The sequence below is a fragment of the Cervus canadensis genome, chromosome 16 (genome assembly GCF_019320065.1).
Source record: "Cervus canadensis isolate Bull #8, Minnesota chromosome 16, ASM1932006v1, whole genome shotgun sequence".
NCBI lineage: Eukaryota > Metazoa > Chordata > Mammalia > Artiodactyla > Cervidae > Cervus > Cervus canadensis.
The window spans coordinates 27,054,926-27,068,341 of record NC_057401.1 but is presented as its reverse complement, the minus strand read 5'-3'; the positions used below and the strand labels follow the sequence as shown (position 1 = coordinate 27,068,341).

The window sequence follows — 13,416 nt, the reverse complement described above, 5'->3', positions numbered from 1 at the left end:
AAAGTAAATAATGCATAACCGCTGGTATCCAGTCACGTTGTGAGAGGTTAAGTGTTGAAAGTGAAGGTGTTAGTTCTCAGTTGTGTCCGACTCTGTGATCCCATGGACTGTAGCCCGCCAGGATCCTCTGCCCATAGAATTCTCCAGGCAAGAATACTGGAGCGGATAACCATTCCCTTCTCCAGGGGATCTTCCCGACTCAGGAATTGAACCTGGGTCTCCTGCGTTGCAGGCAGATTCTTTGCCATCTGAGTCATCAAGGAAACCCTTGTGGTAAGTAATCTGGTCCCTGAAAAAGGAAAGGGAAAAAAGACATAACTTTGTGCAATGTATGTTTGAATGATAATGTATTTTTTGTTGCAGTTACTTAATACATTATTTGGTAATAAATTTCCAGACCAATTTTTATTACTTTAATCATTCAGAAGACCCAACCATCCCTATTTAGTCTTTCTTTTCTCTCTTTAATTTAAGAAAAACCCTTTTTTGCCATCATGCTTGTATCCTCCCACCAGTCAGATCTGATTATTTAGATTTTTGTTTTCCTAAAGGGTAGTCTCTGAGGTCTCCAGGTCCTTCTTACAGCCTGACCTCAGTTGCAGCCTCATCCACCCAAACCAGGATTGTTCCTGTTCTCCAAATATGCTGTTTCCACTTGACTTTGGCCATTTGCCCAACCAGTGCTTCCTTCTCAAACCCTGTTGCTGTCTTTATCCAAGCCCCAGTCCAAAGGTCAGCTTTTCTTTGAGCCTTGCTGGAAGCGCCAGTGCAGGCTGGTTATTCTGCCCTCTGCCCTCCTATCACACTTGTCTCTTGCCTCATGTATTCTTCTCTTCATGTCTTGTCATGTCATGACAAGACTCTAGACTCTTAATTCTGTGCACTTTTTTGTTGTTTGTGTACTTTGTTTTGGTTTGGTTTTCGATCCTGCTTTATAGTGCAGGGCATGTATGAAATACAAACTGGAGGCTTCTTGATTGTTTTCAGTGGAACACCCATTAAAAATGTTCATATTATCTGGTTATATTCTTTTCAGTGGACATATCCAGATTTTGAGAAAGCAAACAAATACTTTTAATGGTTGGGAAGTATAGCACAGCTGTAAGTTATTATTGCTAACTTTCATTTTATCTGCAGAAACAGAAACGCGTAACCCCCTGCAGCCTAAATAAGCTGGGGTTGTATACCCTAGACGGGGCTTCCCAGGTGGCGCTAGTGGTACAGAATCCGCCTGCCGGTGCAGGAGATGTTAAATGACGTGGGTTTGATCCCTGGGTCGGGAAGATCCCCTGGAGGAGGGCGTGGCAACCCACTTCAGTATACTTGCCTGGAGAATCCCATGGACAGAGGAGCCTGGCGGGCTATGGTCCGTGGGTCACACAGAATCAGACACATGCTGTATATCCTGTCAGCATAGTACGTATACCCAGGCCCTCTCTCCTACTCATGGAGGAATATGAGACTGCAGCTGAGTGAGAGAGATAGGGATTATACTTGCAAAAAGCAAATCTTAGCAATTTTCAAAGTTTTAGCAAATTAGCTGTGATTATTTCACAGTTGATCTGTGCTACGGCAAGAGGATAAGGAATATGGAGATTCAGTAAGTATTATAGAGTGAATAAATAAAGAAAGCAATCAGTTCAGTTCAGTCACTAAAGGACAGAAATGGTATGGACCTAACAGAAGCAGAAGATATTAAGAAGAGGTGGCAAGAATACGCAGAAGAACTATACAAAAAAAGATCTTTACGACGCAAATAATCACAATGGTGTGATCACTCACCTTAGAGCCAGACGGGAAGTCAAGTGGGCCTTAGGAAGCATCACTACAAACAAAGCTAGTGGAGGTGATGGAATTCCTGTTGAGCTATTTCATATCCTAAAAGATGATGCTGTGAAAGTGCTGCACTCAATATGCCAGCAAATTTGGAAAACTCAGCAGTGGCCACAGGACTGGAAGAGGTCAGTTTTCATTCCGATCCCAAAGAAAGGCAATGCTAAGGAATGCTCTAACTACCACACAGTTGCACTCATCTCACACACTGGTAAAATAATGCTTAAAATTCTCCAAGCCAGGCTTCAGCAATACGTGAACTGTGAACTTCCAGATGTTCAAGCTGGTTTTAGGAAAGGCAGAGGAACCAGAGATCAAATTGCCAAAATCCTCTGGATCATCGAAAAAGCAAGAGAGTTCCAGAAAACCATCTATTTCTGCTTTATTGACTATGCCAAAGCCTTTGACTGTGAAGAAAGCAATAGGGATTATCAGTAAATTGTTCAGGGATTCCCTGGTGGTTACGACTCCACGCTTTCACTGCTGAGGGCCTGCGTTCAAACCATGGTCAGGGAGCTAAGATCCCACAAGCTGCCTAAAAATATAAATAAATAGTCTGAAACAATGACTGATTTTTTTTTCTCTTTAGTTGAACTTTGCTTGAAATCTTAAAACTTTAATCACAAAAACTTTACCCTCTCTCCCATATACAGAAAGATCTGTATATGGTTAATCACGGGTTCTTTACCACTAGCACCACCTGGGAAGTCGATCACTCAACACAGCATAGAATTTAACTACTTTTCATCTAAAGTATGTATCTTTATTTAGAGAATCACTTTACCACACATTTTGATTGCTTTTAAAATTAAGGTTGGAAAAAAAAATAAAAGTTGGTTTTCTTTTTTAAACACGTATTTCCTGCTATCTTTGGTAAAGAATCTGCCTGCAGTTTAGGAGATGCAGGTTTGATCTCTGGGTTGGGAAGATTCCCTGGAGGAGGAAAGGGCAACCCACTCCAGTATTCTTGTCTGGGAAATCCCATGGATGGACAGAAGAGACGGCTCGCTACAGTCCACGGGGTCACGAAGGGTTGGACTTAGCAACTGAGGGTCACACACACGTCATGCTGTCTAGGCCTCAATCATACCATTATTTATGTGTGAATATTTTTTAGTTTCTTCAGCAGGCATTTACTAAGTACTTATTTCTATTAGTACTTGCCATTATTAATAAAATGGTGATAATTTATGGACTGTTGAAATTAGATTACTGTGTGGAATTTCATTCAAGTGAAGTATCTAAAGTCATAAGTGGTTTTGATTGTTTTCCTCTTGCCTCCTTCACTTATAAGGTTTGATTCAATTTAATCTTAATGAATGCAAGTCATGTTCTTGTCTGCTCTAGATTTTCTCCAACTACAGAGGATGTTTCCAGAATAAATAAGCTCCCAGAGGCCCCATGATATAAGTGAATCACAGCAGGACTAGTTTGATTTACTTAAAATAAATAAGAATGAATTTACCATCTCGTCTAAAATACTGTGGCTTGGACACATGGGAGAAGGAGTAGTTAGGCCTAAGGTCTTAGAGTCATCTTCTTTGCAAAGTTCTAAGTCTATTGAAAACAGACTGTTCTAATTAGCTGTTCTTTTACTTAATTGAGGTTTATAAGAACTTAATGGAGTTTGAAGAGCAAAAGTACCTCAATATGCATAATAGGCTATTTGGTATCATTTTTTTTTTAATGTGACATCTAATGAGAAAGGCAGCTAACCACATCTAAGTTCTCTGTAAGAGATGAAAATAACAGAGATTACCTCAGTTGAGGCAAAACCCTCTTAAAGTAGGTGAAGGAGGCTTTAGCAAAAATGACTGATGATAAATTTATTAGTTAAGTAGGTAATTTTAGTTCTACTTGGCCAAATCATTCTAAAACAGCATTCTGGTTGGGTTGAGCCATGCTTGTAAACATTGATGACTATTTTAATTCATAGGCTCTTGTAAAGAAAATGAGTTAGGTCTCTGGGAGAACACGATCAACCCTCTAATCAGTGTGAATGTGTTTCGACTTGAATCATGCAACAAAATGAGGTTCTTTTATGTTTTCATTATAAATTTACTCCTATAATCAGTATTCATAAAAAATTGATCAGTGTCATTGAAAACAATGTGAGATTAATATTTTTAGAAAGTAGGGAATTACAAGTCACAAAATTCTCATTTGCTCAGGAATGAAATGATGCTGATAATTTGCTTATGATGTTTGAAAGTTTTACCCCAAATAAAATATCCTGTCCTTCATGGCCATCCATCATCCATTTAAAAAATTGAAGGTATCTGAGTAATATTCTGACCTTTTGATTGTGACTAATGCTTAAAGTAGGTTGGAAGATTACAAGATTGTGACTATCCTGCATTTTGATCATTTTTTTGTGGTTGGGTGATTGTGTGTTTGAAATGAATGAATGCTTTTGGAGTTGATGTTTTGGAGGACAGGGCATGCAGAAGATGTTTTTAAGGTTTGAGGAAGGTGTACTACTATCAGGCCCACCACCCAAACATATATCTCCTGGAAGAGAGAGAAAGAAAATAAAAAGAAAAAAAAAGCCACGTAAGTCAGAGTGGTCCACTTTAAATGTCTCTGGATTTCCATAAGTAGTGGGTTAGTTTAAACACCCTAACACATCTGGCTCTCCTGGGAGATGGCAGGATCGCATTTCACTAGCTCTTATAACATCAGCAGTGGACCTGCAACCTAGTGTTGGCCAGTGAAATATGAGCCAGAGTGCTAGTGTGTGAGTTCCCATATCTTCAGGACTCCACCACTCTCTGGGCCCCTTGGTGACTACAGTGAATAGTGTTCTCTCTCTCCTTCTGATTCCATAGTAAGCAGGTAGCGTGAGTGAAATATAAATCCTTTCTGTATGTTAAGCCAGTGAGTGCTTGAGGATGTTGGTTACTACAGTGTAACTTACCCTACACTGAAGCATGTCGTTCGTCAACAGATCTTGGGTTGGATGTTTGTAATGTCCTCTGCAGCACATTGATTCTCCTGTTTCTGAATCCGAGCTGAGGCGAAAACAGTCTGACTGTGAACACCAGGGGAACGTGATGGCAGGAGGCACACAGAAGAAAGAAACAAAAGGGAGACTCTTTCAAAAGCACTGGCATAAAATCTAGATATAAGCTTCAGAATGTCAGATCCCCGACAGTCACCTCTGCTTCCAGCACCCATGCTTTCCTCAAGCAAAACCAAGGATTTTTAAATGGGGGTCAGAGTTTTAACAACTGTTTACACTGTACTTCTTTGACACTCTTAGTTTAGATGGGTTTCCTTTCTTACCCGGATCCAATTTTTAAATTCGTCTCAGTCCTATTGTCCTTTAGAGGAATATATAGCTACCGTGAATGCAGTCTTGCAAAAATGCCAAGATTTCTTTCTGACTACTGAGTTTGAATAATCTTGGCCCATTCACAAGCATCTCTCCCACACGGAGCATGAAGCGCACGCTGAGTAGGCATGCAGAGATAGACACGCAAGCTGTTGAGTTTCAGATGTCAGAAGGAGGTGTATATTTCTTCGCAGAATATATTTCTTCTCAAAATATAACTGTCCAATTATTGAAAGCAGTAACTAAATAGCAATAGAGGTTTATTTCTCAAAAACTTGTGGTAGAGTTTCATGTATGTGTATTATACATGTGATTTGCTCGACAGTTGATAAGAGAAAGCTTTTTTTTTTAATAACCAGAACAGTCCCTGCTAATTTTGATTAGATAGTATTATAAAACATCATAACAGTATAATAAACAAGCTGTGGTTTTATAGAGAAAGGAGGACCAACATAGACGGTCAAGTGTTTAATATATTGTAAGTGCATATGTAGTGTCCTTAATGAGGATCTTATCTTAATCAGTTCAGTTCAGTCGCTCAGTCGTGTCCGACTCTTTGTGACCCCATGAATCACAGCATGCCAGGCCTCCCTGTCCATCACAAACTCCCAGAGTTTACTCAAACTCATGCCCATCGAGTCAGTGATGCCATCCAGCCATCTCATCCTCTGTCATCCCCTTCTCCTCCTGCCCCCAATCCCTCCCAGCATCAGGGTCTTTTCCAATGAGTCAACTCTTCACATGAGGTGGCCAAAGTATTGGAGTTTCAGGTTCAACATCAGTCCTTCCAATGAACACCCAGGACTGATCTCCTTCAGGATGGACTGGTTGGATCTCCTTGCAGTCCAAGGGACTCTCAAGAGTCTTCACCAACACCACAGTTCAAAAGCATCAATTTTTCGGCACTCAGCTTTCTTCACAGTCCAATTCTCACATCCATACATGACCACTGGAAAAACCATAGCCTTGACCAGGTGGACCTTTGTTGGCAAAGTAATGTCTCTGCTTTTAAATATGCTGTCTAGGTTGGTCATAACTTTCCTTGCAAGGAGTAAGCGTCTTTTAATTTCATGGCTGCAATCACCATCTGCAGTGATTTTGGAGCCCAGAAAAATAAAGTCTAACACTGTTTCCACTGTCTCCCCATCTACTTCCCATGAGGTGATGGGACCAGATGCCATGATCTTAGTTTTCTGAATGTTGAGCTTTAAGCCAACTTTTTCACTCTCCTCTTTCACTTTCATCAAGAGGCTCTTTAGTTCTTCTTCACTTTCTGCCATAAGGGTGGTGTCATCTGCATATCTGAGGTTATTGATATTTCTCCCGGCAATCTTGATTCCAGCTTGTGCTTCTTCCAGCCCAGCGTTTCTCATGATGTACTCTGCATATAAGTTAAATAAGCAGGGTGACAATATACAGCCTTGACGTACTCCTTTTCCTATTTGGAACCAGTCTGTTGTTCTATGTCCAGTTCTAACTGTTGCTTCCTGACCTGCATACAGGTTTCTCAAGAGGCAGGTCAGGTGGTCTGGTATTCCCATCTCCTTCAGAATTTTCCACAGTTTATTGTGATCCACACAGTTGAAGGCTTTGGCATAGTTAATAAAGCAGAAATAGATGTGTTTCTGGAACTCTCTTGCTTTTTCGATGATCCAGCAGATATTGGCAATTTGATCTCTGGTTCCTCTGCCTTTTCTAAAATCAGCTTGAACATCTGGAAGTTCATGGTTCACGTATTGCTGAAGTCTGGCTTGGAAAATTTTGAGCATTACTTTACTAGCGTGTGAGATGAGTGCAATTGTGAGGTAGTTTGAGCATTCTTTGGGATTGCCTTTCTTAGGGATTGGAATGAAAACTGACCTTTTCCAGTCTTGTGGCCACTGCTGAGTTTTCCAAATTTGCTGACATATTGAGTGCAGCACTTTCACAGCATCATCTTTCTGGATTTGAAATAGCTCAACTGGAATTCCATCACTTCCACTAGCATTGTTCATAGTGATGCTTTCTAAGGCCCACTTGACTTCACATTCCAGGATCTCTGGCTCTAGGTGAGTGATCACACCATCGTGATTATCTGGGTCGTGAAGATCTTTTTTATACAGTTCTTTTGTGTATTCTTGCCACCTCTTAATATCTTCTGCTTCTGTTAGGTCCATACCATTTCTGTCCTTTATTGAGCCCATTTTTGCATGAAATGTTCCCTTGGTATCTCTAATTTTCTTGATAAACTCCATTAAAAAATGGGAGAATGAACTGCTAAGAATTCTAACACATAGTGCCCTTAAAAATGCCTGTTTATAGAAAGCATATATTTCATACGTATGTTCTTTATACATATGAACTAGATCACATGTAAATATTCAAAATCAAATGGCTGGATTTCAAGATCTATCTGTTCAAAGATTTGACTCAGATGTCTGGAAATAAATTTATGGAGCAGTTCTTCTCAAGACCTCAGTCTCTTAGTGAAACAACTGCATCAGATCATTTGTGTCGCTTCCCTTCTCTTAAAAAAGTATTCAAGTTCAATTTGATATGATCTTTTCACAGTGAATAAATGCAGGCAGGGCATGGAATTATTCTGGATTATTATAAACCCAACACAGCATTCAGTATACAATCAGATATCAGGCTTCACACTTCAAGTTGCATTCATATTTCAAGCATTTGCCTTGATTCTGCATTTGCTTTTCATGAGATTGGGGCTACTGAAAGATATTCAGATACAGAAGCAATCCTGAGACTGGGTCGTTGGATCTGGGCAGACTGTAATCAGGCTTTGTAATCTCGCAGTGGGAAACGTGAAATGAATGTCATTATATAAAAAGGGCATCACAACAGAAATTGGTTTGCATACACACAATGTTGTTGTGAATTCTTTGAAGTGTGGCATAAAAGGAAAAGGTATAACTATTTACAGATCTACACCTGCAGAATCCAGTTAATTGCAAACCTTTAATGCCTCTGCCTCCTTGAAATGCTGTACTCCTGCTCCGCTGTGGTGAAAGACTGCACTTGTAACCCTTTTGTTCCTGATTTTTTTTTGAAAGAAATTCATAGTATTAGAAATTAAAGATACTTTTAACTGAAAAAAGTGAAAGAAAGTGAAAGTGAGTCGCTCAGTTGTGTCTGACTCTTTGTGATCCCCTGGACTGTAGCCCGCCAGGCTCCTCTGTCCATGGGATTCTCTAGTCAAGAATACTGGAGTGGGTTGCCATGCCCTTCTCCAGGGATCTTCCCGACCCACAGATCAAACCCAGGTCTCCCACATTGTAGGTAGACTCTTTACCATTTGAGCTACCCAGGAAGCTCTTTAACTAAAACAAAAGTGTTGAAAAATTATATAAAGAATACTTTAAAATTCACATATTAAAGGTTTTATAAAGAACATATGTCACATTCTAATCATAACTCTATGATTTATTCTGTTGAAGTGGTCTAGAAATCTATTTATGAAGAAAACAGCTGGGGTAAGGTTTGTATTGACTTTTGTTCTCTCTGCTGCCTTTTTCTCTGCTTCTAAATATACCAAAGTCTTGCCATCATAAGTAAATCCAGAGCTATTCTCCCCTCTGAAATTGGCAAAGATGGGAGAAAAAAATGCCTGGTGATGATGAGGATGTGGGAAATGGTCACTGTGAGAACCTGGCTGGTGTGATTATAAGTTGTTTTAACTTTTTAAAAATAGTAACTAAACAGTATATATTAGGATTACCAAATATAGTTATGCTATTTATTTCAATTACTAATTCTAGAATTTAGGTCTGAGAAGACAGCTGCACATAGACTTCTATCCACAGGGCCATTTATCAATATTAATAATGTAAAAAAATTGAGAGCACCCTAATGTTGTATTATATAATTTTATTCATATAAATTTATAGATTTAAATTTATGGTTTTAAAGAATATTCCACAAGGTAAAAAAAAAAGTTATGGAAAAAGTGGAAGAGCAGGACAAAAATTTTTACGTACCTATTATCCGTAATAATATGTGTTATAATGATATATTAATATATGAAGGAGACTGGAATCAATGTAAAGAAAAACTATTGTGTCTGAGTGGTACTAAATTTTATTACAAGTTATTTATTGTCTGTTTTTCTCTTTCTCACATTTTATAGGAGTCTGTATTGCCATTGTAATAAGAAAAAGTAGATTTTTTTAGAAAATACTGTAGCTTTTTTTATAAAAAAAGTGTTACCCACAACCTATATGTGATATACAAGTCCTCTTCCTACTTTTTTGGTTTTCCTGTTTCTATTTTATTTTTAAAAAAGTATTTTGCTCTCCGTAATGTTTTGGTACTCTACTTGCTCAGTGAACAGTTTATATTTGGAACATTTCCCTCATGATACTAAATATTTTTATATCAACATTTTTAGTAATGGATAATTTTAAAAAATTATATCATCATGCCATAGTTTAAGTATTTCCTTATTATTCAATATTCATTTTTTCCTAATTTCTACTTTGTACATATTTGTTATAACTTTATGGGAATGGTCTCTTTCCCTCACCAAAATGTCATTTGAACATCATTAGTGATCTATCTTCATCATTGTATTTAATAGTTCCCTTTTGACGTGTCTGACTTTAGATATTTGACTTCTTGTATTTATGAATAGTATGCTGACGTCCAGGGTCAGCAAATTATGACCAGTGGGCCGTGGGATCTGTTTTGAACAGTTCATGGTGTTTGCTTTTCTTAAAGGGTTGTAAAAAAAAATGGCCCCAAAATAAAGAGAAATATGTGAAAGAGACTATGTGGCCTGTAAAAACTAACAGGTTTACTATTTTGACCTTTACAGGAAAAGTTTTCTGAACCCTGAGCTAGACTCATAAAAGCAATGGTTCCTTGTTCTTGATCCTTATTCTTGTCTTAGTTTCTGTATAATTTCATAACCAAATTGGCATATGTTTATATCTAAATTTGCATATAATGTCTAAATTTGACAAGATTATAAAAATTTTTATCCTCTATGATTAACACAGATGTTTTGAAGCATGTAATTAAAGAATTAATTCCTACGTGAATTATTTTATCTATTTTCTATAACACTGATGTTTTGAAGCGTGCAATTTAAAAGTTAATTCCTATGTGAATAATTTTATCCATTTTCTTCTTTATGTAACCTTTAGAAATAACCATTAAAAAATAGAAAGTGTAAATTCATAAATAATGAAAATGTGCTCAGTGTTTTGATATATTTTTAAGGAGAGAATGGAGAAAACATAGAGGCTGAGTTATTAGTTTCTAACATGCTGCATTTTTTGATCATTGATATAAAAAAGTAAACGGACCTTCTGCATTCTTTATTCTTCAAATTACACAACGCTATTTAATCATTATAAAAGTGCATTCTCTGAACCCTATAAAAGTGCCATAGTTTTGTACTACATTAGCATTATTTGAATATCATCATACACGAAACTGTTCATTGAGTACTTACTGTGTGCCAGATACTGCACTTGACAGTTTTGAGGTTGAATGTGAATCTTGTGTCTGAATTTCCACCAACTTTTCTGCCCTCTGGCAACTTGTTCCACTTTCCTGAACCTCAGTTTCCTCATTTGCGAATGAGGATAATTATATTATCTCTGTCAGAAGTTTATGATGCGGACTTAGTGAGATCATCCATCATTGTTTGACCTGGTTTCCAACACAGAGTGATAGTTTATTGAATAAAGAGCTAAGCACCTGCATAAATATTTAAATAGGATGCATATATTCAGATCCTGGCTCTGCTACAAAGCAATGATGGGTGAGTTACTTTATTCCTCTGAGCCTCAGTTAATGGACGTGTAAATTGGAAATGGTAATAGACATCCTGGTGTCTCAGTAGTAAAGAAATCACCTGCCAATGCAGGAGACACGGTTTTGATCCCTGGGTTGGGAAGATCCTCTGGAGGACGAGATGGCAACCCACTCCAGTATTCTTGCTTGGGAAATCCCACGGACAGAGAAGCCTAGTGGGCTACAGTCCATGGGGTCGCAAAAGAGTTGGACACGATTTAGTGACTAAATAGCAAGTAGTACCTACTGTGCATTATGATCACATGCATGTAAAATCCTTAGAATGCTTTCTGGCAGGTAAATGCTCAATAAATATTGGCCATTAATTTTTACAATTTCTGTTATCATAGTTTTTTCCCTCACTATAATTAGCATTGGTAACTTCAGAATTTTATAAAAATATCAAAAATAGAGTTGTGAGTGTATCGGGAATACAAAAGCTACTCTTTTATGCCTTTTAGTTATCTTAAAAAATATGCCTGTTTGTGTGGAATATACTGTTGTTACTTGTTTTAATTTGGATACATCAGACATGTAAAACTGCCTATCAAAACATCAGTGACATTTAAGTGACAGAACACCTGGATAAGTTTCAGAACTACTGATGTTCTAACGTGGCAGGAAAATTTATAGGCATATTATTGTGGCAATCAGTGATCCCTCCACCCCTTCCTCGTGTCAGAGACTCCTTTCTTGCGCTTAGAGGCAGCTCTGAATCTTAAGAGAGCACCGTGAACACCAAGTGATCACATGAGAAGATTGTTCAATTTGTTAAATAGAACTGGGGGTATTTGAAACTGTGAACCAAATAACTCTTGAGTTCATGTATGTATTTGCCTGTACATAAGATGGAAAGGTATGTATATGGTATAAAGAGGTCACATGAGACCAAAATCCAACTAAATTGAGTTAGTTAATTTATGTCCACAGTCATTTCTGAACTATCTGTGAACATCAGGGATGAGAATTCATGACTAAATTTTAATTTAAAATAACCTAGAACACACTGTCTTTTAAAGAAAATGAAACAATAATGTTAATCTTTGCTTTCAGGGAATACGGAGCCATTGATGATGTAGATATTGATCTGCATATTGATGTTAGCTTTCTTGATGTAAGTATCGACTTATGTTAAATGATTGCTGCATTTATAAAACACTTTTATTCTTGGAAGAGATTTAATTTTAGTTTCTCTTATAATACTATTAGAAACATAATGACTTTGTTAAAGTGATTTATGAAGAAATGCTATGACTGGTTGAAAAAGCAGAGATTTTGCATATGTTTTCTCCATCAGTTCTTTTAATATTTCCTTAAAATTATGGGTTTGTATCAGTAGTATAGTATGTCCTTATTTGTTAAGTTTTCATTTGAATTTTCAAATGAAGACAAAAATTAAAAGTACTTTGACTTTCATTTCGTAGACCTGTATTTGAGATAATTTGTAGACCTTAATGATAAACACTTCTTCAAAATAAGTTTTAAAAGCATATATATTTTTTATTTTGGAAAAAAATCAAGAACTCTAAAAGATGACTAATTCATCTTTCAAATATTTGCACAGGAGGAGATTGCTGTAGCATGGGAAGTAATTCGAACAGAACCTATAATTGTCCGATTACACTGTTCTCTTACACAGTATTTGAATGGCCCAGGTTAGTTTCATTTTCCTGTTATTTTGCATATTCATCAGTTGTGCACTGTGCATGAAGTACAATATGGTTCATTTGGTAATTCTGAACATAATTGAGACTATCTTGATAATGCTTTTTAAATATACTTGCGTCCTAGCAGAGGTGCTATATCACCAACATAATTTATGTAAACAGAAACATACAACATTTAGTTTTATAGTTTTCAGAAGCTGATGAGTTGCTGTGAAAGAAAAACAGTAAAACCTAAAAGAGAATTGTATATATAATGAACACTTAGTAACTATACTTAGAGTTGCCCTTCGGTTTAATTTTTTGCGTTTCTGAACCTGATATTTAATTTTAATTTATCTTTGATTACTAATGAATTTAGCCTGTGTAACATATTTCTTTTTTGAAAATGAAGTATTAATAATATTTTTGTTTTCTAATACCTGAAGGGATGATTTTGATGTATCTGAAGGAAGAACTATTTATAACAAAGGACCCTATTATCATTCTTGCCAAGACTTACTGGATTTAAATGTAATCTATATGTATTATGGGGCTTCCCTGGTAGCTCAGCTTCTAAAGAATCTGCCTGCAATGCAGGAGACCCCGGTTCCATTCCTGGGTTGGGAAGATCCGCTGGAGAAGGGATTGGCTACCCACTCCAGTATCCTCGGGCTTCCCTAGCGGCTCAGCTGGTAAAGAATCGCCTGCAACGTGGGAGGCCTGGGTTCGATCCCTGGGTAGATGACTAGCAATTGATGCAGGTATCATCTCAGGACTACGCAGGGCTCAGCTGGGACTAGCAACTGA

At 37.4% G+C, this 13,416-nt stretch overlaps 1 protein-coding gene across 4 annotated transcripts in view; it reads left to right on the top strand.

The window, feature by feature from the left end:
- Nucleotides 1-13,416, top strand: part of PARP8 (poly(ADP-ribose) polymerase family member 8) — a 187,786-nt gene that overhangs the window by 109,314 nt on the left and 65,056 nt on the right. For all 4 annotated transcript variants that reach the window (XM_043488453.1, XM_043488451.1, XM_043488454.1 and 1 more), the window contains 2 exons: nucleotides 12,017-12,077; nucleotides 12,528-12,618. In XM_043488453.1, coding sequence (XP_043344388.1) covers nucleotides 12,017-12,077; nucleotides 12,528-12,618 — 152 coding nt within the window. The remainder of the gene's footprint in view (nucleotides 1-12,016; nucleotides 12,078-12,527; nucleotides 12,619-13,416) is intronic.